Source organism: Zerene cesonia, chromosome 15 (genome assembly GCF_012273895.1).
Source record: "Zerene cesonia ecotype Mississippi chromosome 15, Zerene_cesonia_1.1, whole genome shotgun sequence".
Classification (NCBI taxonomy): domain Eukaryota; kingdom Metazoa; phylum Arthropoda; class Insecta; order Lepidoptera; family Pieridae; genus Zerene; species Zerene cesonia.
In genome coordinates, this window is record NC_052116.1 from 363,879 (window position 1) to 389,812 (window position 25,934).

The following is a 25,934-nucleotide window of genomic DNA, read 5'->3' on the forward strand; positions in this document are numbered from 1 at the left end:
AAAAGAAGAAGCGATACAGGGATGCTGATATCGGTAGTCAGATAAGTTTAATCAATGACAAGGACAATCTTAGTTCAACCACGAGTTCTGATGAATAGTGCCTAATGATTTAAGGTATATGCAGTGGGTACTGAAATTTTAATGTGTTAACAGACTTTTATAAACAAAATGTATGACTTTCATAAATAAATATAATGTTTTTAATAAAAAATAGCTATAATCGGAAGGTTTGGATTTGTGTTTTTCGTTTTTCTGCGCTGTCAACTGACTGACGTGATCATCTTTGTGATTCATAGAGAGTTGTTATCGTTTTGAGATCTGGAGTATAAGCTGATTTTTATACGAAAACAAACAAGAACATCGTTACCTAAAGTATCAGAAGCCTCATATCGGAGGGATCGCCAAAATTACTTTATAACTTTGTTAATTTAACATGGAAACTGAAGCAAATTCTTGAGGATACGAAATTAAGATGTAAAACTTACTCAAACTTTATTATTGTTGAGCAATAACCGTTTTGGGTCTACATCTTATTATTTAATAAGCTTTTGGTAAATAACAATGTTAATTAAACAATATCAAAAGTATATGATTGTAATGATTATTTAAAAAATATACAGTGATAACGCAAACGACGTTCCAGAAGGTTAAGACCATCGACTCACAGTTCTTTTCGAAACACTGAATATGTAAACCTGATAAATTAGTATTTAGAAAATATTAATTACGAGCCGGAATTGAACCCGAGTTATTTACCGAACCGTGGCAATGCTTTTCTTCTCGGCCCTTCGTGATCCCGCCTCAGTACACGAGTATCTTCTATTCTTTCATGTGCCTAGGGACACCCCCACAATCTACTGCGATGATTAACAAACATACCAACCAATATAAGACATTATTTCAATGGTTACAATATTGTATCCTTCAAATCAGGCCTTTGTGGAATAACATTTTTAGTATTAAGTTATATAACAGCAGTTTAACATACAAAGTTTATTTGTTAAAGAATCTGTCCTTGGAAAATCCTTCAATGTTGTTTGATATTTTTTAAGTTTCGGGATTAAAAATTTCGGGATATAAGTAAAGCGTTGCACAATATGAATCTGGTATCTACTAAATCAATACGATACTGGCCACATTTAATTTATAGATGATTTAAAGTAATATAAAGTTGCATAAAATTTTGATAGTGCAGTCGAGTTTAGAACCAGTTTCATCGATTTATTATGCACAATAAAAGCCTTTATATTATATATCAGTCGTATTTATTTGACAGCATATTAACATTTCGATGTTGACTGAATAACTTTTTAATATATTTTTTAATTAAACACGCTTCGCTTGTATGTTTCTATGTAACCGACTTATTAAGACTCGACCTCAACCCACTTTAAACAGACATATTAATTATAACTTTGCACACTTATCAAGGATCGGTGATAATAAAATAATTTCCTCAATTTATCTTACTATTATTATTATCTAGATAAGCATCGCCAGGATTAAATAACTTTCTTACTCTGTATAAGACCAAATGAGACAATTGAGTTCATTATATCATCAAAGCGTGTATTCTAAGTTTTCTTAAGCTATCTTTATTTATGATCTCAAAAGCGTATACATGGAATAAGCTGTCTGCATTATCTGAAACAAGAGAAAATTCAATTTAACATGTTATTACATTGAACCTTGAACAAGGTTGGGTATTTGAGTGTAGGTAATAATATTTCTGAAAACAATTCTGTTTGGAACCGGGAAAGGATCTGATGTTATATGTATGATAATCACTAGCTTAGCGCCCGCGGGTCCATTCGCGTTGAAAATATCCTGTCTCCTTTTCCGAGGTACCTCTGTATCAAATGTCATACGAAGCAATTCTATGGTTTATGCGTGAAAGCCAAGTTCAATATAATTACAATAATTATTTTTAACAAAAACTTATTAACTTGAAATTGTCAAAACTTGACCAAATTTGAATGGACTCACATCGGTATGGTATTTATGTCGTGGGCTTATTTAAATTTTGCATGTTTTCATTTAAACTTAATATAAAAAGGAAACATGAAAATCATTCATTAAGATAAATTAAGGAGGTAACACACAGAAAATACAATGGAACTGAATCTTTATTTAACTAAATCTTTAATTAATCTTTCAATCTTTATTCAACCTCCCCATTTTGAGTATTCGCAGTCTTTTGTTGTGTTCATTTGATAAGACTACCATCATATCGTTTTTATATAAAAAATAAACATACGGAAACAAACATCTTCATGTTATAAGTGAGCATGTCATACGCTTTGAAGTGCGTTGGCACCTGCGCACGCGCAAGCATGATAGCGACTGCGCGGCGCACACCGCTGTCCGGGGTCGACTCCCACTTGCAAGCGTATATACAGTTAGCTACTTCAGCCATCTGGTCAGGAAATTATAAGAGTTATCTTGGTTTATAGTGTAGGTATAGTATAAATTAAAATTTTATCATTCTAAAGTGACGCAATATGACTTTTTTAGAAAAAATATTTTTTAAAAGGATATGTAATTCTTTATTGTTAATAAGAACTTGAAAAGCAAACGGTACATTAAAAAAATAAACAAAAGTTGGCCTTATTACTAGCTGGCACCCCTTAAAGTAGAAGGATTTCTTTACATATTTAATGACACATAAAATAATAAACCTACGTTAAAAGTAACATCAGATGTGAGATAGCAGGGCAGGTAGATATGTACAGCAGTTGTCACAGCGAAGACATAATATATTATATTCACTTCACTGTCCTGAAACGAAAAGGGTGAAAAGACGAAAGTGTTTTAATATGCGAGATAATAACAAAATAAACACGTTTGAGTTTATAACGAATTTTAATAAACTACTCGATCGATTGAAGTATTATCATTGAGATAAATTATTTAAAAAACAAAATGTAACATTGTTTTAAGGGAGAAGCCACCGACAACCGAATTACCAACTAGTTCGGTAGTCAGTGGGTCACATAAGAGATGTATTTAATTTCATGTCAATAAATGTTTTTATTATTATATTTACTAATTTATTCTTGGTTAAAACGAGTGAACTGGGACAGGCGGCTAGTAAGCAACTAAAAACAACAGGTATGTGTGGCCAGAATAGCACGGATACGTACGCCTTTTGTGGTGGTCTGGCTTAGAGCCATCCCTATTTGTACAACGGATATTAGAAATATCCCAGCCAGCCATATTTCGAAGCTCGTCTGAATTTGTTGGATAAAACTGCAATTACGAACAGGGTAATCGTTAATAAAAACAAAAGAACACTTATTATTTATAGTATTGAGATGAACGACGTTGGCACAGGCTGGCTAAGTGCATGTTGGCAGATGTCGCATTTGTCATGTCATCATGTCACTCTTCATTTGAAAAAGTATCATATATTATAAGTGGCTTTCCATATGTATGTATATACTAGCTGCGCCCCGCGGTTTCACCCGCGTAAGTCCGTATCCCGGAGGAATATCGGGATAAAAAGTGTATACTATAAATTGTTTGTTATATGTTATTCCACTTGTCTAGCTATCTACGTACCAAATTTTAACGCAATTGGTTCAGTAGATTTTGCGTGAAAGAGCAACAAACACACACACATCCTTACAAACTTTCGCATTTATATAATTAATAGGATTATTACCTATAAACGTCGCACTGATCTCTCACAATGGAGGCGATTCTTAGTTTAACACTTGGCACATCTGTGTCATCCATTAAATGCATAAGTTTGTGCGAAAATAGCTTTATTTTCAACGATATATGGAGTATACATACAGAGAATATACCATCAAATCCTGCAAAAGATTCATAAGCTGCTCACACAGAATAGTACTGACTAATATAATACTTGCAAAAGTGGCTCTGTCTATCTGTCTGACCTACCAACTCCTTTGTTAACTTTCACATAAATCAAATAGTTTTTACCTGTGTATCCAACGAAGACCAACCAAACTATATAAAGACTGTATACCGCTTGGATTTCAAAGAACGGAGACGAATATTTCTTATCATCGATAAAGGGCATTATGGTCTCATGAATCATGTACTTTCTGGGGTTTTCCGTGAAGTACGAGTAGACTGTGAGAACACACGCTAATAGTGGAAAAGACGCTGACGCAGAACCGATGATAAGAATCCAGATTTTCTCCAACTTTTGAGTCTTTTCTATGGCTTCAATTACAATGGATAATTCGTCTTCTGGCAGGTTGTTAAAACTTTCATAGTCAGCCTCGATGGTATCGAAAATCGCCCGTAATTCTTTCTTTCGGAATAAAGTTAGAAAAATCTGGAAATAGAAGACATCTATTTTAGTTAAGAGTAGTTATGGCATAATATCTATAATGTGAGTTTATGATATTGAAAATGTGTTTAGTACTGAATTTGGTTTATTTCTCGCATAAATATAAATAAAGATACAGCTTTCATTTTAAAAATTTGATATTAAGAATCACTAGATGTCCCTTTTCAGTTAATGTATTTATAATCTGTTATTGCTAAATTTAAATATTAGAAGAAACACTTATTTAGAAGGAAAACAGATAATTCCAGCAGGCTTGTCTATTATTCAACAAATAAATCAAGAAATTTTCATGCATTTCAGGGGAAAAACCAATGAAATTAATTCGTGTTTCTATTTTTTTAACTCGTGTTGAAAATGCAGCTAGCCAGTATCTTTGATTTCTGAAACAAAGTAGGTTAAATATGTTATAACAAGATTAAATCGAATTTGAAAACCGCTATCCGGCTTAATCTTAAACTAAGTCTGAACGAAATTCTTGATTACCTACCTCAAAGTTTTCTACAATTTGCTATGTGCTAATCGATCGACTCCTCGGTACAGTGATTATCGTGTGAACGTAGAACCGAGGGCTGTCGGGTTCGATTCCCAGTGGGGCACAGAAAAGATCAGCCTGGTTATATGAATAATAGGTTGATCACCTCCTTGCCCACAAAAAAAAACGATCAGAAAAACAGATGTTTATATAATTTATATCTATTAGGAGCCACGAACGTTACTTATATTATGTAAACAATATTTACATTATTATTACTTACTGTTGTACATTTTTAGTTGTGATTTGAAGTACATTTTACCTTAATTATAACGAAAGATAACACGATGGTAATGACTATTTGTCTGACGAGGTTTTCCATATCTCCGGTGCGGATACGGATGTTGATGTCAAACAACATAAAACCAAATTGGGGGGCACAGGACAGCGCTATCGAAACTTGAAAAAGATGAGTGTATAAGGTTGGTAGTTGCAGTGTTTGATTTTCTTTATAATTAATTATACCTATAGTCTTGTTTAGATTCTTGTAAAATATTAAAGGGTTATACATCTTCACGTACCTACATAAATTTGTAAACCAACATTTATGACGTGATGAAAGTGGAAAGGACTGGATTGATTAGCACGATTATAAACGTACCATTAACGGACCATTTGATGTGAATCTAAATATATTTAACTTAAAGGTGATTGAATTACATAGTGATCTATCAACGCTCAGCCCAAACCACTGGACGGATCGGGCTAAAATTTTGCATGCGGATAGATGTTATGACGTAGGCATCCGCTAAGAAAGGATTTTGTACCACAAAAATCATCAGGCATCAGCCAGTAAATTAATAAAGCTATTTCTTTCGTAATACTGTGTTTAGTTTATCAAATAAGATTAATAGTAGATATTTATCAAATGTTATTTTTGTCTTTGAAAAGGTTCATTGAAGTGGAATGGATTGGTTGCTTTTTCATAAAATACACATTTTTTTTTTATGTCATAGTCGACAATGGAGCTGGTGGGACGCCTGATGGTAAGCGCTACCACCGCCCATGAACATTTGGAGAGGCGCAAGGTCAATTGCAGACCTTTCGCCTCAACAAATGGATTGTCGACTTTAATTGGGAAGGGTTTAGGAAGGATTGATGAGAGGTATAAAGGAAAGGACTGGGAAGGGTAAGGAAAAGGATGTGGGCCTCCGGCTCCCCCACTCACCGTACGAAACACAACAGCAAGCTATTATTTCACGCCGGTTTTCTGTGGAGGTGTGGTACTTCCGCGGTGCGAGCTGGCCCAAATCGTGCCGAAGCATGCTCGACTCCCACATTTAAATTTAATTTATTATTATATATTTACATTAATTGAATGAATTAAATAAATGAAGCTGTTAGTGATGAGATATTTACCCGCTCCATAAAATCTGGCTTTATCCTTTGTAGGGTTTGGATACATCATAAGTACAGTTAATATGAAAGAGTAAAGCTTATACATTTTAGGTATGTTCTTAAACTTATTACCACCTGAAACATATTGTTTAAAATGGGTATTTGTAACATGTGCAAGGTAATTGTTTAAAATAGTTGATTGGTGCAAAGAATATTCATTCAACGCTTTATTTCTATTGAATAGATAATTGTTGTAATATCCTATCCTTCCTACTAATATTATAAATGTGAGAGTTTGTGTCTGTGTATGTTTGTTACTCTTTCGCGCAAAAACTACTGAACCGGTTGCAATGAATTTGGTACGTAGATAACTGGACAACTGGAATATAACATAGGCAACTTTTTATCCCGATATTCCTACGGGATATGGCGTCTCTTAATGCAGCGTGTTGTAAAACATTTGATAAGATTTACGATGAGATATGTCTGAAGCCTCAATCATTGACAGCTCGATTAAACAGCAAAATATACGTGTGGCGGTGAAGAATCGGCAGCGATCCAGCTTTCTCTCGGGGGAAATTAGTATCACGCGTTGCACTGCGATGTTGAGTGGTTTTTTCGAGAAAATAAATATGCGTTGACATTTTTATGTATCGTTGGAGGTTAAGTGTTCTAGATTGTTGGTGGCTTGGTAATACTCCGCTTTAGGGGCGATAAAACGCTTGAGCAAGACGAATGTTTTGTAATCATTTAATCATACTGCGACTTTTTCAAACGAATGGACCGTTATAAAAATCTCTTTGAAGATACGATAACGACAAGATAACGATATATCGTGTCATAGTGTTTTCATCTATACTAATATTAGAAAGCTGAAGAGTTTGTTTGCTTGAACGTGCTAATCTCAAGAACTGCAGGTCCGATTTGAAAAATTATTTCAGTGTTAGATAGGACATATAATAAGAAAGGCTATAGGCTATATATGTACAACGGACGAAGTCGGGGTGAACCGCTACTAATATTATAATATCAAACTATATCTTACTCATTTTAGGTGTTTGTGGCGAAGCGTACAAAGGGTTTAAGGGCCTCGTATGTCATTATCCAGGGCTTATGAAGGCTCTAACTGAAGAATTACGTCAATCAAACTAAAGCCTATTAATCAGGCATTCACTTCAAGAGACATCAAGAGGTTAGCGTTAGTAGAATTTAATATATTAATGATTCACTATTAACTCATACTATATAATCTTTGTATCTGTATAAGATTAATTTTAGGTGCGTTTCCGTATGATTTTTTATTAACTTATAAGATACACGTAAGATAATACATATGTTCACTTAAACTGTGGCTTAAAGTGTCTTTTTGTAATTTTAAATGTTTTTTTTTTCGTTTATAATGTGTATAACCAGTCATTTAGATGAGAGGTAGTACTGTACAAGAGATGCGTTCGCATCTAGCCTGGTTTAGACGTCTATTTTCAATGAATATCTTTGATTTCATCGCAATGTGTGCAGTAGATTGCAAATGGATGTTTCGAATGCAAATATACTCGAATATATCTTGGTTATTATATAAAAATTGCCTTAAAGAATGAAGATGATTGATGTTTTCCCGAAAAAACTATTGAATCAATCAGATACGTTTGTAATTTTACAGGTGCTTTGTAAATTTATGAGGAAGAACGGGGTTAAAAATATTCAAAATGACGGCATTTACGAAGCTAGTCTCAAAATATAATTATTGACAAGCGACTGATGATGACGTATCGAAATTTTTTAACTCGTCGCAAAGTAATTGATTGATATATGTATACAAGTGGTCGACCAGTGGTCGAAATTGGATCACAACCATCAACAAAACAGTTTTCATTGCATTTATATGTTTTTACACACACACACGCGCACGGATTTTTCGTTAGATCGCGGTTTTCTTTATAACATAAACTATTTGGACACAAATAAAGGTAAATTCATTATTGTTTTAAAAGCGTTATCTCATTTAAAAATCACCCTGAAACACGGCTTGTTATAAATTCTCTATAGACTTCGTATCAATTATTTCAACATCAAAGAAAGTTCGCCGCTGTCATGCTCTCATCAATGCTGGCAAGGTTTGATGTATTACAAGCTCAGACGTGTGACTTCTATCATGAAAATGTGACTCTTATGATAATCTTTAGTGCCCTTTTGAACATGTTTAGTCTGTATTTTTCTTAGACCGTTAAATAGTTATTGTTATTATTAATGAATTAATTGTTCTTTGGCAGTTTATTTTTTTGCTTCTTTTATGTAAAAAAAAACATACATTGTGTATAAAATCAAACAGATGCCAGCGAAATTACAGTAAAATTTGATAGTTATCGTCGCGGTATTATTTTCAGATACCGTTTTTGAATAAAACTTGTATTATTAATGCATGTATTTATTTGCTTTTCATAAAAATACATTGTTCTTTATACATATCACTTGCATGCAGTTATATTTATTATTAAGAAGATTCTCCTATATTGTTTAGTAATATTGGTTTAATTTATCTTCTTCATGCTACCCGCGAGAGGGGCAAGTGATAAGTACTGTAGGTCTTTAAACATCTTATTCAGTAGTTTAATTTGTTGTGAAGGCAAATGAAGACTCTATGTTATTATTTTTTATTTAGTTTCTGTTTGAAAGTGGATACACATGACACACGGGCCTAGGCCAAGCAACGGAATATTATGTATGTCGATGATAAAGTGGACGACGTGACTTATCGGCATGTGTTAATGATGGCAGCTTTTAGGATTATTTTCATCCTTCTAATCCTACTTATATTATAAATGCGAAAGTTTGTAAGGATGTGTGCGTGTTTGTTGCTCTTTCACGCAAAAACTACTGAACCGATTGCAATGAAATTTGGTATGTAGATCACTGGATAACTGGAATAACATATAAACAACTTTTTATCCCGATATTCCTACGGGATACGGACTTACGCGGGTGAAACCGCGGGGCGCAGCTAGTTATATAGTAATCAAACTACAAAGAGTGATAGCACAAAGACACATTTTCCGTTTGGTGCCGTAACATTCAGTGTACCCTACAAAAATTGAATTTATTTCGCATACACGGTAAAAGCTTCGCAATCTCATAACTGTCCTAATAGCACCATTATAGCGAAAACGCGAAAATTCCGGCCTGATGCCATCAACTGGCGAACTCACAAGATATTTGCATTTTTATTTAACCTGAATTTGGTAAACGGAGTACGTGATGGTTATTATGTTAGAAATGTATTTAACTATGGGAAAAACACTTTGATACTTGCTGTACTGGTAAAGCAATTTATGTGAGTGTTTAACATGACTATAATACTATTCTCTTCTCTTCTTCTTCTATAATTCTACTCTCAATTCTTTCTATAAATGAAAGAGATATTTTAGAGAAACCACACTTAATTTTAAGATTTAGTAAGATTACTCATATTGATGAATTCTACTCAAAGAATTATAAAGAATTATAAAGATGATGTTTTCTTATTTATTATAATGATACCAAAGATATGTCCTGTGGTTGTTAAGCGACAATGTCTTCATTTTTCTCCTGCTAAACAACAGAAGAGTTCCATAGGACATGATACTACGAAAGTAGCTGACGTATTTTAACCGTACGGATTTATTTCCCGCAGTTTTTCAATGCAGGAATTCCATGTTCTTTCCTTCACAGATATAATGTAATGACGTAGGCATTCTCAAGAAAGGATTTTGATGAATTTTACTCCCAAGGGGATAAAATGGGGGATGAAAGTTTGTACCATGAAAATGTATTAGGACCGCGCAGGCGACGCTGCGGGCAACAGTTAGTCGCATATTAGCAGACTGGCCTTAGTGGCGGTATTGGTATGGCTGGACACTAGTTTCACGTATTATGTCATCACGAGAAATGCACTAATACCTTCTCGTTTAAAAACTTTTTGCATAATTGTAACCCAAATTTTTTTTAACTAGGCTCTGCTGTAGTGCTGACGCATAAATGGATCATTTTCTTCGCGAACGTTCGGCGAAGAAACTATCTTTAACGTAGTAACTCTTCTTATTGCAGACGTTTTCCAAAATGGAACCAAATTGATTTGGGAATCCTCTTAATACAGAGCGATTAAATCACATATGAAACAAAATATTTTTTCTCATTGAATTATATTTTATTAAACGCATGTTACTTGCAAATTTATTTTTCCACTGTTTTATCGCTATTCAAACCACATCCTTCATGAAATTATTATATGTATGATATAAATTGTGTGCGTAATCAATCTTAACTGTTTATTATTATAGTCTGACGAACTGTGTTTAAACATGGATTTTATTTTATTCTTGCTAAGTCTTCTAACAGTTTTGTTTAATGGTATCGGTAAGTTTACGAAATATACTTATTAAAAGTATCATTTACAACTGTAAATCTTAAATAATACTATATTTAAAAATCAATATATTCAAATTGAATAAATAACTGAGTAGATGATTTGTTTGAACGCGTTTCTCTCAAGAAATACTGGACAAGATTCGATAATGCTTTCACAGTTTGATACGTTCGTAATTCCTGAGTGCTAAGGGCTTATAGGAATCACGAAACGAATGAAGTTGAACCCGGGGCAGACTAATAGTCTATAAATAAATCAAAATGATTAGAAATCCGAATGTGTGTTTGCTCGTAATGTCTTATAAATATTATAATTCAAATCTCTTTTTTAATTATTTTCTTATGAAATAATATCAATTCTTGTCAATCCACCACGCTGGCCAAGTGCGGGTTAGTAGTTCTGAAAAATCTAATTCCACAGATTGCAGACTTTTCCGCAGTGACTACCAATTTTACCAGGAGGTAGATGGGTGGGTCAAGCTGCACCAAGTGCCTGCACCTTGGGAAGATGCCAGACTGCGTTGTGAGTTGGAAGGTATTAAATAAAATGATGATTGGTTGTATTTTAACAGTTAGGTTTTCTTATGCGGGCAGCTGAGCCTACGCCCCCCCATTCATCATACGAAACACAGCAGCATTCTACTATTTCACGCCGGTCTTCTGTGGTTTGTGGTACTACCCCGGTGCGAGCTGGCCCAATTCGTGCCGAAGCGTGCTCGATTCCCACATAAAGCCAGCCAGGTTCAGTCGACACACTAGTTTGGACATGAATGAAAATTACTGTAGTACTTTTTCAGTTTATCGTATACAGCCTGAAGTGGCGTATGACTTTGCTTGATAATATGTTGTGATAGATAGATTTTTTTTATATTATATGATAAATTAACTGTAACCCACAGCGTCATTCGTGTGGTACCCAGGCAAAAAGTGGCCTATATGGTAATCCAGACTATAATCTATCTCTGTACCAAATTTCATATAGATAGAAAAAGTAGTAAATATTCATACATCCATATAACCATCCATCCATCTATACTTACAAACTTTCGCGTTTATAATATTTGTAGGATTCGTATCGCAAATGTATTTATTCTCAGGTGCAATTCTGGCGTCACCTCACACACGGAATTTGGAGTCAATTATGAGAAGAGTAATGGCTAATACTCACTCGGAGGCCTCGGGAGTGTTCACGGGGGTCCATGCGACGTTCTCGAAGGGGGATTTCTATTCAGTTGATGGTAATTACTGTAATAATTACAAGCACGGGGACTAAAAAGATATACAATACTTACTAAACTTATATGTGTAAATTACGTTTCATGTTGTTTGACCGCGATGGACTTCTAAACTAATCAGCCGATTTTATCAAATTTGCATACAAAGTGCAATTTGATCCAACTTAAGGTGGGATAGTTTATATTATTTCAATTACGATAAGTAACTACCCGGGCGGAGCTGGGGCGTACGGCTGGTAAATAGTATAAAATAGGACAAGTAAAAGAACATAATTTGTATGTAACTTTGTACTTTACAATTATTCTCATAATTTAAGATGTTTCCTAATATATTTAGAAGTAAATGCCCGAAGTTACTCAACTGCAGAGCAGGCCAAAATGACAAGTGTGGACAGTACGTAGACAGTACGGAAAACATAGGTCTACTCTTTAATAGCATCTAATTTTAAGGTATACCACTTTCAAAAATGCCAGTTCAATGGATGCCCAGCGAACCAGACAATCAGAATAACGCAGAAAGCTGCATCGTTATGGTCGCCAATGGTACAATAGCTGACGTGAGCTGCTACGATGTTTATCCATACGTTTGCTTCAAAAAGAGGACTAAAAATATGATTATGAATGTGTGTGGTACTACTGACCCAGGTAAAGATAACGGAATCACAGTTTTCACTGTATTCTCTTATATTTTTATTGTGGGAGTCGAGTTTGCTTCGTAATTGATTGCATTAATTGGACCAGCTTACATCGGGGATGGTAACACACATACACAGAAAAACGGCGTCAAGCAGTAACATGACAATGCTTCTGTGATTCGTACGGTGAGTGGGGGAGGCGGAAGCCCAACCCTTTCCTCATCCTTCCTAGTCCTTTTCTTTATTCTCCTATATTCTTTATTTATCCTGTATCTTATAATAGCGGTAATCCCTTTGCAGAGGTCAGGCTTCTGCAAATGTTCATGGGCGGTGGTAGCGCTTACCGTCCGGCGACGCAGCCCCTGTGTCGACTGTGACATAAAAAACATTTATTACAAAGATAACTAAACAATTCGATGAACAATACTCAATCTATTATAAGTAATCAACGAATAATATATTTTTTTATTTTACTGAAGTGTTCGTGAGAACACAACATGCCCCTTGATAGGTAAATTCGCTGTTCTTGCCCTGGAGTTCGAGTTTGAGTTTGAGTTTGAACTTCATAAGTACATTTCAGTACTTGCTCATAAAAGTGAAGTCCCGTGTCCCCTAGTGGGGTATGGGGCAGATGATGTACATCTGTTTCACTGATCGATTTTCCTTATTTATTTTTATTTTTATCATAGACTATAAATAGGCTCTACTTAAATATCATATGGCAGCTTTCAAATAGCACCATCAAAATCTGTTCACTTCTTACTGGGTGTAATGAGATAAAAAAAACATATCAAATTTAAAACTTTTTTTTGATGTCGATTAAACATTTGAAATTGTTTATTCGATTATAACTTTCCGTTAATTCTTTATTCTAGAATATAAACTGAATGAACAAACTGGGCATTGCTACAAGTTCCATTTAACCCCGCGCAACTGGACCAGGGCTTTCATGGTGTGCTCAGCAGAAGGAGCACACCTGGCTATCATCAACAGTGATGAGGAGGCAGGAGTTCTGAAGGAGTTGCACGGGAGACATAAAGCGGATGATCTACCGTATGACACCATATTCTTGGGTTTCCAGGATTGGGGAGAGAACGGAGTGTGGACCACCATACACGGTAAAATTATTTGTTACTTGATTTATTCGATACTAGCTGTTCACCGCGGCTTCGCCCGTGGTACGTATATTGCCTATGTCAATCATTGAAATTGCAGCTTTCTAATGGTGAGAACATTATAAACATACAAAAATACAAACTTTCCTCTTCATAATATTAGTGTAGACTTGGTCCTATGCCCTTTCTAGAGCCTATTTATATTATATAGTTTAAAGAATGATGTATAATTTACAAGCTTTTGCCCGCGGCAGTTAAATCCCATTTTCTATTTTTTCTATGTTATTATACATATACACATTCCCCTTAAATCAATGACTCTATCTATAAAAAAATCCCATCAAATTCTGTTGCGTAATTTTAAATATCTAAGCATTCAAATAGGCGGAAAGCGACTTTGTTTATACTATATAGTAATGGTTATGTCATCGTGTCCTTTCAACTTTAATAGTCCTTTCCAGATAATCCTTTAGTCTTCAATCACAATCAATATAATTAAGGTTAGGTAAGTAGGAAACTAAGTTAGGTGTCAGAATAAGTTTTAACCTATAATCTGATTTTGATTATGACTCAAAACGAACAATGAGCTTAATTCAAATTAAATTGATTGCGAGTGCTAGCTCTTATCTGAACTTTCATCTCCTTTCAATGTTATTCGTTAAAATTCGCATTATCCTGGTTCGTAGGGGGATAACTTTCCACTTCTGGATTTAGTTATTAAATCAGACGCAATCCTACTAATACTACTAATATTATAAATGCGAAAGTTTGACGGGATGTGTGTGTTTGTTACTCTTTTACACAAAAACTGCTGATCCGATTGCAATGAAATTTGGTACGTAGACAGCTGGACAACTGAAATAACATATAGGCAACTTTTTATCCCGATATTCTTCCGAGATACGCACTAATGCGGGTGATACCGCGGGGCGCCGCTAGTATATTTGTAATTTTATTCGATCGATTTTCTTTATGGACAAATAGATGGTCAGTCTTCTGTGTTCTGTGCGAGAGCGCTGGTTTATAAACTGATAATTGTCAAATTATAATTACAAACTGCTGACTTAATTTATAAATCTGTCTGTTTGTATTATTGTGTAATATTGTTTCTTGGTGAAATAAATAAATATTATTATTATATGGTGTAGTACCTCGCCTTGCGGCGGTGTTGCTGTGGATTATTATTATAAATATAACGTTGTTATTCATAACTAAAGTCTGTTACATCCAGGGCAGTCGTTAGCTGATTCAGGATACGCGAAGTTTCAGCCAGGACAGCCAGACAACGCGTCGCCCGGTGAAAACTGCGGCTCCATGTTCAGGAATGGTTATTTTAATGATGCCTGGTGCTACGTGAAACTGGCGTTCATTTGTGAGAAGACAGTGGACAGCTTGATGGATGACATGGACGTTTGAAGTAGAACAGAAAACAACAGGGCTCTAAGTCTTCTAGCTTAAAACAAGCTGGATTGCTCTGTGTCAGAATTGTTATGCTAGTTGTGCTAGTATGATAAAAAATAAGATTTTTTATTTATTGAATCTTTGGTTAATGACATGCCATGGAATACGTTTTATGGGATATTTTCGTTGGTAACATTGAATGACTGAAAATTGATTCATCAAGACACTATTGCAATTCATATAATATGTACATATACCGATGCCATTATGACTACGATAAGGTTTTATGTCAAAGTTTGTTTAATTTTAATGGTGTGTTATTTAAATAGTATATAAGAAATGGCTTCCAGGGCACAAGAGGCGGACACGAAGAAGTTTGTTTGGCTAGTTGCCGCCTGCGTTTTTTTTAATTTATGTTAGGTTCAGTTCACTCATTATACACTTTTGTAATCTCTTTATAGTTCATAATGCATCTAATTAAAATGCGTATAAAAATGTGCAATTTTTTTATTTTATTAATTTCCTATCTTGGTGGAATAGACATGTTTGTATGTTTTATAGATTATTCCGACGTTATATATCAGTTTGCTTTTTATATCTCTACAAATATTGTAAATGTCTAACTAAAGCTATCTGGTTGTCTCTTCTGCACACCTAAACCATTGATTTCCGATTCACGGATTACAATGAAATTTCGTACAGAGATAGTAAAAGACCCGAGAAAATAGTTTTTATCTCAGAAACCCTCAAGAACAGAACCATGTGTGGAAATTTCCAGGATTGTCAATCTTTTTCATTGACCACGCGGATGAAGCTGCTGGTTGAAACTACTAAGCAATAGATATATTAAAGATTACCCTTGCAATGTCATTAATATGAAAAATAAAACATCGAATGTCCAACAACAATTGCAGTTTTCCAATTGAGAAAAATACGAATTTACTCCGTAAAGATACTGCTGCTTATTCTGACATATTTATGCGAGCGATAAACTTTTAGCGCTGCAATACCTTATTTAAACTGCTTTATCCGACACATCTAGTCCAGTGAGACACGAGTTAAGAAATTTTAAATAGAAAAAAAAAATTATCAAAAGTGGGATTGGAATCCGCTTCATTACAAAATTACTCAATTTATAAAGCTTAAGAATGTTATAGCATTGCATAAGTTTTAGTTTTATAAAACTAATATTAAAGTTGACCTAAGTAAATTTTAACTCAAGGCTTCTAGTTTAGGAGATTCGCCTTAGAATTTTTGTATTTATAGTTTGAAAAGTCTTGTAAATCAAACAAAGTACTAAACTACTACATATTCTAGTGCCTTTAGATAAATGTTAATTATTTTTTTTTAGATAACAGTAATAAAAAAGAAATCATTCAAACAATGGCAAATTTTGTGCAGATTTTACGATCGTTAATTTAATCAGAATGAAAAATAAATGTTACGTTAATGTGAAAAATAATTAACGACTATTATGTTTAATTAATTAAAGTTAACACGGAATGGGGAAGTAATATGGTTTTCGTTTTATGATTATAGGTAGCTAAAGCTGTTGGCACACTGCGCCCTGCATGTATTTTAAAGGTTTCATCATCAGCCCATATTTGTTCCCACTGCTGGGACACAGGCCTCCTATGAGGGTTCAGGCCATAATCCAGCACGCTGTCCAAGTGTGGGTTGGCAGATGTCGCATGTCGTCGAACTATTTTAAAGGTTTAATTAGGATAAAATATATTTTGTTAAAGAAAGCACGATTTTATGATAGTATCAACTATTGTCCGACATGCTCTTATACAAAGTATACGTAAGGACATTATTTAATCTTGGCGGTCCCAGTAAGATGAACTTATGAATTAATTGTATTTTCACCGATCCTTGAAAAGTGTAAGAACTTTGAATTGTCTGTCAGTTTTAAGTGGGTCATAATTGAGTCTGTAAGAAATGAATTTTCACAAATATATAGGTATATAATAAAATAAGTGCGGAATGGTACACGAATTATTTTCATAAAATATTAGTGTATGTTTGAGTTTGAGTTTTGATTTTGAAAGGACGCATTAATACTGGAAACCGGCATGTCCAAGAATCAAAAGTTCGACGACATGTGACATCTATCAACCCACACTTGGACAGTGTGCTGGATTATGGCCTGAACCCTCATAGGAGGCCTGTGTCCTAGAAGTGGGAACATATATGGGCTGATGATGAGCATCAATACTAATCGTTGGTAGTTTAATAAGATTTTAATTATTAAACCCCTTTACACAAGTTAATAACTAAAAAAATTTTGAGTTCAATTTTAATTTATATCTGGAATCAATGTCCATTATATCTCTGTCTTTATCCTCTCTGATTAATGATAGCTAATTAGGAGCAAACTCAAAACGCTATTAATTAATCAAGTAGCAAACTCAGTTAACCAGAACTTACGGATAGTTGGAGCATACTAATAAGTCCAGACCTGGGGCAAGGGGCACGTGGGGCAAGACCTCATAAATTATAATTATTGTTTTTTTACCCAATTTATGTCCTTTGATTGTATTATTTTTAATTGTGAATAGCATGAGTATGTTATTATTATATATATGTATTTATTATTCTGTTTAATATTAAATAATATTTCAAAATAGTGTGTTTTCAAGAAATCTTAAAAAAAAAATAAGCCCACGTCGAAATTGTACACGTATACTTTATAATTCGAAATATGATCCATTAGTGATTCCAGTTATGTTTGAAAAAATAAATATTGAGTAAAAAGACTCACAAAATTCGCAAACCAAGAAATTGTATGAGAACAAAGTCACAGGCCGTTGTTATGCTTGCCCAACTCTTGGACTGTAAGACGAAATACCGTTTCAAAAGCTTTCAAGGCGCTTTGCTCTTAAGTCTTTACTTAGTAAAAGTTTACAAACGTTTAAAGGGTGGGCTGTCTTTAGTGAAGTCTTAAATAATTAAGTACTCCTGTTCATAGAAGTACGTATTTAATTATTCGTAGTTATTACAGCCAGCTGTAGTTCCTTGTTCAGTAAACAGATGAACTCAGACGAAAATTCTGGCCAAAAGCTAATGGTTTACAGTTTGGATCAGAAAGAGTCAAAGCCATCACACATCAACAAGGATGAATACATAAGCCTTCTAGTACATTCTAGCGTAAGATTTATTCACGATAAGTTATAAAATAGTTAACAGCTTAAAATATCTACATTTAGGCCTTCTAGATATATATTACAATAGGCTGTCAAAATTCTTTTCACAGATTAATGGCACTTGAGTATCACACCACAGGTCGTCCAATTTTCCATTCCTGAACATTCCTCCACATTTTAGTGGATACTCATCAGGTTGGTGCTCCTCGAATTGGTAATAGCCAGCCTCTTGTAGGGTTTGTCCTGTTGAAATAATAATGTCTTGGTATACAAAGGTACAGGTAAGAATCGAATGCCAGTCCTTACATATTTTATAAACGGTCAAAATTGTTTCAAAATGATGTGGGGTATATTAAAAAATTAAAGGCCTTTAATTAAGTGCTTTAAAAAATATACCGAGTTTCGTTACCAACCTTAGACGCAAAGTTTATGACAATAACTTCAGTTTTTTATTACTTATTTTACAATTATTTATTAGAATATGTCAACCTTTTTATTTTCTATTTTAGTTATTTGTTTTTTTTTGTTTTGAAGAGATTTCGTGAACATCTTTATATGGTGTTAAATAAATATTCTTTGTTTCTCGGCACTGAACCTTGGTCCCATACTACGATAGATATCATAAAGCTCTAACAGTGGATTGTTGTAAGTGATAATAATGATAAAGTATTTTAGTGATAGGGAAAATAAAAATTTAAATAGATCATGGGAGATATTGACTCCAAGCTACTAATTGTAATAAAAGAAAATCACTTTAACTCTTACATCAAACATAAAAAAATAGCCGGTTGCTTCAGATTCCCAATTCGAATCAAGATAATGATGACTTTAGGTTTCTTAGGTATCCATTTACTTGTCATTGTTTTTATATGTCAAGGTATTTATAAGATTGTTTGAATAGTTCTTTGGTAATTCGAATACAAATAAAAACTTTTTAAGCTAATAAAAAACGTACCTTCTACAGTCGTCCATACTATATTATCACTCCAATCGTTGAATCCCAAAAGAGCGAGATGTCTATATCGAGTGAAAAGCATTTTTTTAGGGGGATATTTCTGAGCAAGATCAGCTAGCACCGTGGCTTCCACTTCGCTGTTAATTATAGCCAAGTGACCACCTTCTGCTGCGCAGGTCATGAACGCACTAGTCCAATTTCTAGCTACCCAATGGAATTTGTAACACTTGCCAGTTCTGTTGTCCAGTATGTACTCTATAAATTAAAAGAAGAGAAACGATTAGAGAATGAATGCTAGTTTCAAATATTCGGTAGGGAATCGCGTGTGAGTTTGTACTAGCCTATAAAAGCTTAAGTTTAACAAATAAAAACTTTTTTGTGAGTAAACTAGGGAACTCAGCTAGTGTTATATTCATGTATGCAATATTAAATATGCAAAATACGCACTGCGCACTACACCACGCGCACTGCACTACAAAAAGAAAGTAGATTCCGTTGATTTGCAATTTTATCTGAATTACGGTTAGAAACATCATCACCAATGGCCTGTTACTTAAAGTTACATTGAACGAAAGAAAGAAAGCAAGAAAGATAACAAGTTTTATTGCCACACAACAACCTTAAAACTAATCTCACCTAATAATTAATATAAAAAATGAACATGGTAATCGGGCAGACTCAGCCATGCTGACGGGCTTTAACCCCCGAACAGCGCTGATTTTCAGTCCGCCCACGTGTGTTTTATAATTCCGAGGTCTTTATATATTTTTGTCCAGATACCAACCATAACATACAAATGCACAGTAAATATTTAATAGAGAGTTTTAAATGAAATTTAAAACTTTTCTTGCTAACATGACTCTATACTATACATTACCTCTATCCACTGTCCCACAGTCGGTCAAAGGGACATGTTGGGTCTTATCACGGAAGCAGATGTAAGGAAAGACATCGAAGCAATTGACATCAGCTATTGTCCCGTTGGCCACCATTGCGATGCATCTCTCGTCATTGCCCAGATTGTCAGGCTCAAATGGCATCCATTTTAGCGGCATTTTATTCAAGGGAACACCTGTGTTTATAATATCGTATATTATTTAAATTGAGGTCAAATATTTTAATTTTAGTAACAGGTTTAGTAAAATCCTACTATCCTACTAATATTATAAATGCGAAAGTTTGTAAGGATGTGTGTGTGTTTATTGCTCTTTCACGCAAAAACTACTGAACCGATTGCAATGAAATTTGGTACGTAGACAGCTGGACAACTGGAATAACATGTAAGCTACTTTTTATCAGGATATTCCTACGGGATACAGACTTACGCGGGTGAAACCGCGGGGCGCAGCTAGTAGTTTCATAATTTTGGTATGCATTTATCTATTCTAGGATATAATACTAATATATGTTGTTTACAATCTTAATTTGACTTTTTCGTTGCATGTGCATTATAAATAATGCTACTTAAACTCACTTTATTTTGGTATCTGGCTATATTTGATGTAGGATCTAGGATATGCATCTATTTAATTATGTTTGATGTTATTAACTGATTTCTATGACTAATAACTGAATTAGCTACAATATAACCAATAACGTTAGGTAGTTAAATGTTATTTGATTTATGATTGTACTTGTAGTTATGGTTTAAATATGGCATACCATCCACAGAGTGGAAATCTCCTTTTGAAAATAACGCGTGAATTCCTGTGAATACGCCGGTTCGCTCTGAGTGAGTATCTTTCATAGTCTTCTTCATCACCTCCTGGAGGTTCGCTGTCTTTGGTGATAGTAAAATTGCACCTGTTTTCATTGTGAGAAAGAAAACATGGTGAATACAATTACTATAACGTTTTCTAGTTGGGCCATGTATATTTATCTACTTTTTTGAGTTTCGTAAACAGAAAAATCGACCAATTGGGAACAACCTTCAAACAGTTGACAATTTAACGAGTGTCGGATTGTAATTTAACAGTTTCACTTCGATAGAATATAACCTATCGAAAAAAATGCGTTAAATTGTAGTGTGTTGCGGATTATGATTTTTTTACAGATCGCAATCTCGCGAGATAGATTATTTATTATCTAACGGTGTTCTGAAGTTCACGGTATTGTAATGTATATTTTTTGTATGTGTTTTTCGCCTATTTTCCGGCAACTGTACTTTTAATAATTAAAAGAGGATGCTCCCTTGATGATCTGATATAAATTCTGTTATCATTGGAAAGGTTCCCAGCGTGCTTCGTTCATACCAGGTTCATTACAAACAACATATTTATGCAAAAAAATAGATCAAAATGTTAACATTGAATAATTTAAAATTAACTTTTTGAAGGTTGTAATTTTTTTATTATTTTTTTATATCAATGTGTGGTGTTGGAGTTTCAAAAAATGTTAAATTTTATCAAGTGCCTTATAATATTCTCGTACATTTCGTGTGACGTCCTAACACCTAGGGTTACCTTCGAGGTGACACCGCAGCCTAGCCTCCGGCCAGGTCGCTGGCACCTGGTGATGCTTGATCCAGCCACTCGCTTCCTTACTGAACTCGTAGTCATACCGGAATGTTATACTATCTGAGAACATAACAATAACATATAGGCAACGTTTTATCCCGATATTCCTACGGGATACGGACTTACGCGGGTGAAACCGCGGGGTGCATCTAGTATTTCATACTAGCTTTTCGCCCGCGGCTTCGCCCACGAAGAATTCGCTTATATCGCGTGACATGGTAAGGTGTAATTTGTTTGCATTAAAAAGTATGTTTTTTTCTTTCCCACGTTTAGCTCCATCTTCATACCAACATCAAAATCGGTTTGACGAAAGCGAAATTTCATACAAACTTTCATCCCCTATTTCAACCCTTTCTACCCTTCTTCGCAATAAAAAATATCCTATGTCCATTCCTAAGTTAAGTTGTATCGTCATATAAAATTTTATCTAAATCGCTTCAGTCGTTTAGGCGTGAAAGCGTAACAGACATAGTTACTTTCGCATTTATAATAGTACTAGATGAGCCCCGCGGTTTCCCCCGCGTAAGTCCATATCCCGTAGGAATATCGGGATAAAAAGTTGCCTATATATTATTCCAGTTGTCCAGCTGTCTACATACCAAATTTCATTGCAATCGGTTCAGTAGTTTTTGCGAGAAAGAGCAACAAACACACATATCCTTACAAACTTTCGCATTTATAATATTAGTAGGGTAATAGGATTACATCACACACTCACCAGCTAAATAAATGCACATGAAGCCAATTAACGATTTCAATACAGTTACTGACATGTTGAATCGCTTCAATAGATTAACACGGAGTGATTAATACTTATTACTAATGACTGTATGAATACTATCATTTCCTCCGCCTACGTTATTTAATAATCAATTATATGCAAATGATATTGTGTTTATCTGCACAAGATGGATTATGTTTGCTATGAAAGCTTCACATTTAAATGACTTGAGTGTACAAGAGGAAATTGTGTATATATCACTACATAGTATAAAACAAAGTCGCTTTCTCTGTGCCTATGTATGCTTAAATCTTTAAAACTACGCAACGGATTTTGATGAGGTCTTTTTGATGGATAGAGTAATTCAAGAGGAAGTTTTATATGTATAACTAGCTGCGCCCCGCGGTTTCACCCGCGTAAGTCCGTATCCCGTAGGAATATCGGGATAAAAAATAGATGTTGGCCGATTCTCAGACCTACCCAATATGCTTACCAAATTTCAGAGGAATCGGTCAAGCCGTTTCGGAGGAGTATGGCAACGAAAACTGTGACACGAGATTTTTATATATATAGATACAATCTATTAAACTACACCGAATTTAACGCAAAAGCAAGTATTATATGTATGTAATATATTATTATTTTTTCAAATTGCCTAAATAAATTCGGTGAATAAAATCACGCTCTTTCATCGATATTTGAGTAGCTCTTTTGACGCACATATATGTGTGTGTTAATGTGAAATAACAGTGTAAGCATGGGAAAACTCAGAGAATATTTTCGAGATTCTTTGCAATCTATCCAAAGTATTTGATTGTGCAGAACACATAACTTTAATGCGTAAACTAACAGCTCCTTGCGCTCAAATAACAGAAAAATTATAAAACTGGCAACTTTGGACTCTTCTATGATTTTACATAGAAATAAATGATATGTTTTTACTACCCAACAAAATCGCTTAACAGCATACTATATCTATAATATAATTAAAAAAATCTTTCCAAACAGTGTAACTAACACAGCCACGATAAGGGTTAAATTGAAAAAACACTTTTTTTTCTTCTTTTTATTTAGACATACAATAAACTAATAAGAATATAATAAAAACACAAATTACATGATTCAATTCATATTGTAGGACCGCTTTACAAACTGCTTTAAAAACAACAACTGCATAGACACAATGCAATAGTTTATAATTTAAAATACTTTATAATTTTAAATGCGCAAGTTTTTGATAATGTTTGTCTTTTCAATGTCTCTAAAAGAAACCTCTTGACGTGTGAACGTTTTGATGATGACATGAGTTAGATATGAGGATTAAAAGGACTTGTTACTTGAACAAAATAGTACATTTATTTGTTTAGCCATTCCAAGAAGATGACAATGTTGTATATTTTAAGTGTATAAGATAAAAACAAGCCAAAGTGCAGCCGTTCAAGTGTGGTAGTCAATCTTTAGTGAGGGACATCTCCCACACTTAAGCACGGCTCGCAGAAGGTCTCTGTAGTACGCATTGGGCCAGCTTGCGACAGGAAGATCGGAGTGTAATATTAATATGCTAGTGTTTTGTTCGGTGATTGGGGAGCTCGGAGGGGTCCTATATAACAAGTATCCTTTTCTTATCCGTATCATTTTCCTAACCCTTACCAGTACATTCCTTTATTTCCGTCATCAATCCTTTCCTTTTCCATAACCCCTTAAAAGCGGGAAATGCATTTGCAGCGGCCCTACTCCTGCTAATATTCATGGGCGGCGGTGATCGCTTACCATCAGGCGAACCACAAGCTCAGTTGCCGCTATGACATAAAAAAATGGTTAAATATCGAGGCTGCCCTCCTCCAGCAGGCTGTCCACAGGCTTCTCGCAAATAAAGGTCATCCTTTGATCACACCATATGTCGTCAAGTTGGCCATTGCGCCAAAGCCCACCGCACTTGACTGATGCTATTTGGTTTTGATCGGGTTGGTTTTCCCCAAATGCAAAATACCCTGCGTCTTCCAAAGACTGACCTGAAAAAAGCAAAGATGAAGATGCTGTGATTGATGGATACTTTCAGTGGATAGGTACCCTGGAACAAATTTAAGAATGACAGAGGTACGATTATTTTTTGTTTATTAATTAGTAAACTTTTGAAGTATCAAATGTGCATATTTGTGCTTATGACGCCTACAGTGGTAACACAACATTACAGACGTTATTATTATAATATTATACGACTAATACAATCTAACCACTTTTGAGTGTGCAGATATTAAACGTCAAATATAAATTAATTTGCACATTAGTGTAAGTTACAGGTATATCCTTTAATACCATAATTTTTCATCACAATTTCTTGAATCTAGAATAAACCGGAGGCCTGTTTTCTTTTCCTCACCCTTTCTATTCCATGAGCGGTGGTGATAGCTCACCATAAGCTGCAGGACCAGCTCGAGAAGGAAGAAACTAACCGTGAATAGTGTTCCACACAATGCGGTCTTCCCAGTCATGGAAGCCAATTAAGGTAATGTCCGTGTTAAAGGCGAATAATGTCTTTTCTTTTGGATATTTCGCGAAGAGTTCCTTGAGCACCGTGGCTTCTGTCTCGCTGTTGACGATGGCCAAGTAAGCGCCTTCAGCAGCACACGCCATGAACGCCCTGGTCCAGTTCCGAGCTACCCAATGAAACTTGTAGCAATTCTCGGCTCTGGGGTCCATGAAGTATTCTACATGGTGGAAGGAGAATTTTAAACTTTTGCTTTCATATGAAGTGTGTAGATTTAGAACTAATGGGTCTTAAATGACAATTTAATTAAATTTAGGAATGGACTCTCTCGCACATATATCCATATTTCCATCGCTAACTTTATTGGATCTGGACAAAATTAACTCATTTGCTCTCTCGTGGTTTAGTCTTAGGTTCGTTTTCAGAGAGTCAGAGTTAGTTTCGCATTTATAATATTGGTAAAGTGGGGCACGAAATGGTGATGGCATACCTCTGTCAATGGTTCCACATTCAGTCAGCGCGACGTTCTTGGTCTTCTCCTTATAGCAGATATAAGGGTACACGTCGAAGCAATTTACGTCAGCTATGCTACCGTTGGACACCATTACAATGCATCTCTCGTCGTAATTCAGATTATCAGGTTCTGAAGGCATCCATTGTAATTTCATTCTTTCAAGTGGGGTTCCTAGAAATATACAAATACTTAATATTTTCTTTTATGCGAGTATTAGACATTAAGGAATTAGAGACTTTTCACGGGGAGACAGTTAGAGTCTGCCCACGACCACGCTCGCGGTATAGTGTTTGAAACGTCGGTTTAAATAATATAATTAATAAATAGCGTTTAAAATCCTTATTTTACTTTTAAGCATTCCTTCCGCATAGCCAGGCGTTAGCCACCTGAATTCACTCAAAGAAATGTTTTAATTGACCTTAGTCATAGAAGTGACAAATATAAATCTATTTTCCAGTTATAAAATAATTAAAATAACATTGGAGCCTTGTTTTAAAGACTTTTTTATGTTTTGTCTGAATTCAAAGACCGAATGATACTTTTAAATATACCTAGTCTTGCCATAAATATTGTAATAAAGAAAAAAGAAAATTGTTAACTGCAAATAACATTTATT

General features: G+C 34.6%; 4 protein-coding genes across 5 annotated transcripts in view; 1 reads left to right on the forward strand and 3 right to left on the reverse strand.

Annotated features, from left to right (window-relative positions):
* Positions 1-1,599: 1,599 nt before the first annotated feature.
* On the reverse strand, positions 1,600-5,178 carry LOC119832647 (putative odorant receptor 92a). Its single transcript, XM_038356342.1, has 7 exons — positions 5,119-5,178; positions 3,949-4,309; positions 3,665-3,818; positions 3,144-3,249; positions 2,683-2,778; positions 2,258-2,416; positions 1,600-1,644 (listed from the first exon to the last, which is right to left on the reverse strand). Exons 1-7 carry the CDS (start codon positions 5,176-5,178, stop codon positions 1,600-1,602), a joined length of 981 nt encoding a protein of 326 aa, XP_038212270.1.
* Positions 5,179-10,500: 5,322 nt separating this feature from the next.
* Positions 10,501-15,465, forward strand: LOC119832381 (macrophage mannose receptor 1-like). The gene is made up of 6 exons (XM_038356053.1): positions 10,501-10,583; positions 11,014-11,127; positions 11,690-11,830; positions 12,278-12,472; positions 13,338-13,580; positions 14,809-15,465. The coding sequence occupies exons 1-6, from the start codon at positions 10,529-10,531 to the stop codon at positions 14,991-14,993; spliced, it is 933 nt and encodes a 310-aa protein (XP_038211981.1). The 5' UTR covers positions 10,501-10,528; the 3' UTR covers positions 14,994-15,465.
* A 2,651-nt stretch (positions 15,466-18,116) lies between these two features.
* Positions 18,117-22,398, reverse strand: LOC119832342 (C-type mannose receptor 2-like). Of its 2 annotated transcripts, XM_038356005.1 has the most exons (6): positions 22,314-22,398; positions 21,542-21,655; positions 20,742-20,882; positions 19,957-20,151; positions 19,080-19,334; positions 18,117-18,367 (listed from the first exon to the last, which is right to left on the reverse strand). In XM_038356005.1, exons 1-6 carry the CDS (start codon positions 22,366-22,368, stop codon positions 18,204-18,206), a joined length of 924 nt encoding a protein of 307 aa, XP_038211933.1. In that variant the 5' UTR covers positions 22,369-22,398; the 3' UTR covers positions 18,117-18,203. The 2 variants fall into 2 exon arrangements, with proteins under 2 accessions (XP_038211933.1, XP_038211934.1); XM_038356006.1 differs by lacking the exon at positions 20,742-20,882.
* Positions 22,399-23,392: 994 nt separating this feature from the next.
* LOC119832312 (secretory phospholipase A2 receptor-like) overlaps positions 23,393-25,934 on the reverse strand; it is a 6,084-nt gene continuing 3,542 nt past the window's right edge. Inside the window, exons 4-6 of the mRNA XM_038355975.1 lie at positions 25,295-25,489; positions 24,770-25,024; positions 23,393-24,328 (exon numbers count right to left, since the gene is read on the reverse strand). Coding sequence (XP_038211903.1) covers positions 24,135-24,328; positions 24,770-25,024; positions 25,295-25,489 — 644 coding nt within the window. The 3' untranslated portion in view covers positions 23,393-24,134. The remainder of the gene's footprint in view (positions 24,329-24,769; positions 25,025-25,294; positions 25,490-25,934) is intronic.

What these genes read in the sequence shown, in the direction of transcription:
- LOC119832647 (XM_038356342.1), bottom strand. Translation starts at nt 5,178, where the DNA reads ATGGAAAACCTCGTCAGACAAATAGTCATTACCATCGTGTTATCTTTC. An exon ending in GGTCTTCGTTGGATACACAG is followed by an intron (nt 3,819 to 3,948) that starts GTAAAAACTATT and finishes AATCTTTTGCAG; the next exon opens with GATTTGATGGTATATTCTCT. An exon ending in GCCAGACCACCACAAAAGGC is followed by an intron (nt 2,779 to 3,143) that starts GTACGTATCCGT and finishes TTTTCGTTTCAG; the next exon opens with GACAGTGAAGTGAATATAAT.
- LOC119832381 (XM_038356053.1), top strand. Translation starts at nt 10,529, where the DNA reads ATGGATTTTATTTTATTCTTGCTAAGTCTTCTAACAGTTTTGTTTAAT. An exon ending in ACTGCGTTGTGAGTTGGAAG is followed by an intron (nt 11,128 to 11,689) that starts GTATTAAATAAA and finishes ATTTATTCTCAG; the next exon opens with GTGCAATTCTGGCGTCACCT. An exon ending in GGATTTCTATTCAGTTGATG is followed by an intron (nt 11,831 to 12,277) that starts GTAATTACTGTA and finishes TCTAATTTTAAG; the next exon opens with GTATACCACTTTCAAAAATG.
- LOC119832342 (XM_038356005.1), bottom strand. Translation starts at nt 22,368, where the DNA reads ATGTCAGTAACTGTATTGAAATCGTTAATTGGCTTCATGTGCATTTAT. An exon ending in CATGTGCATTTATTTAGCTG is followed by an intron (nt 21,656 to 22,313) that starts GTGAGTGTGTGA and finishes TTATGTTCTCAG; the next exon opens with ATAGTATAACATTCCGGTAT. An exon ending in AGTATGGACGACTGTAGAAG is followed by an intron (nt 18,368 to 19,079) that starts GTACGTTTTTTA and finishes TTATTTCAACAG; the next exon opens with GACAAACCCTACAAGAGGCT.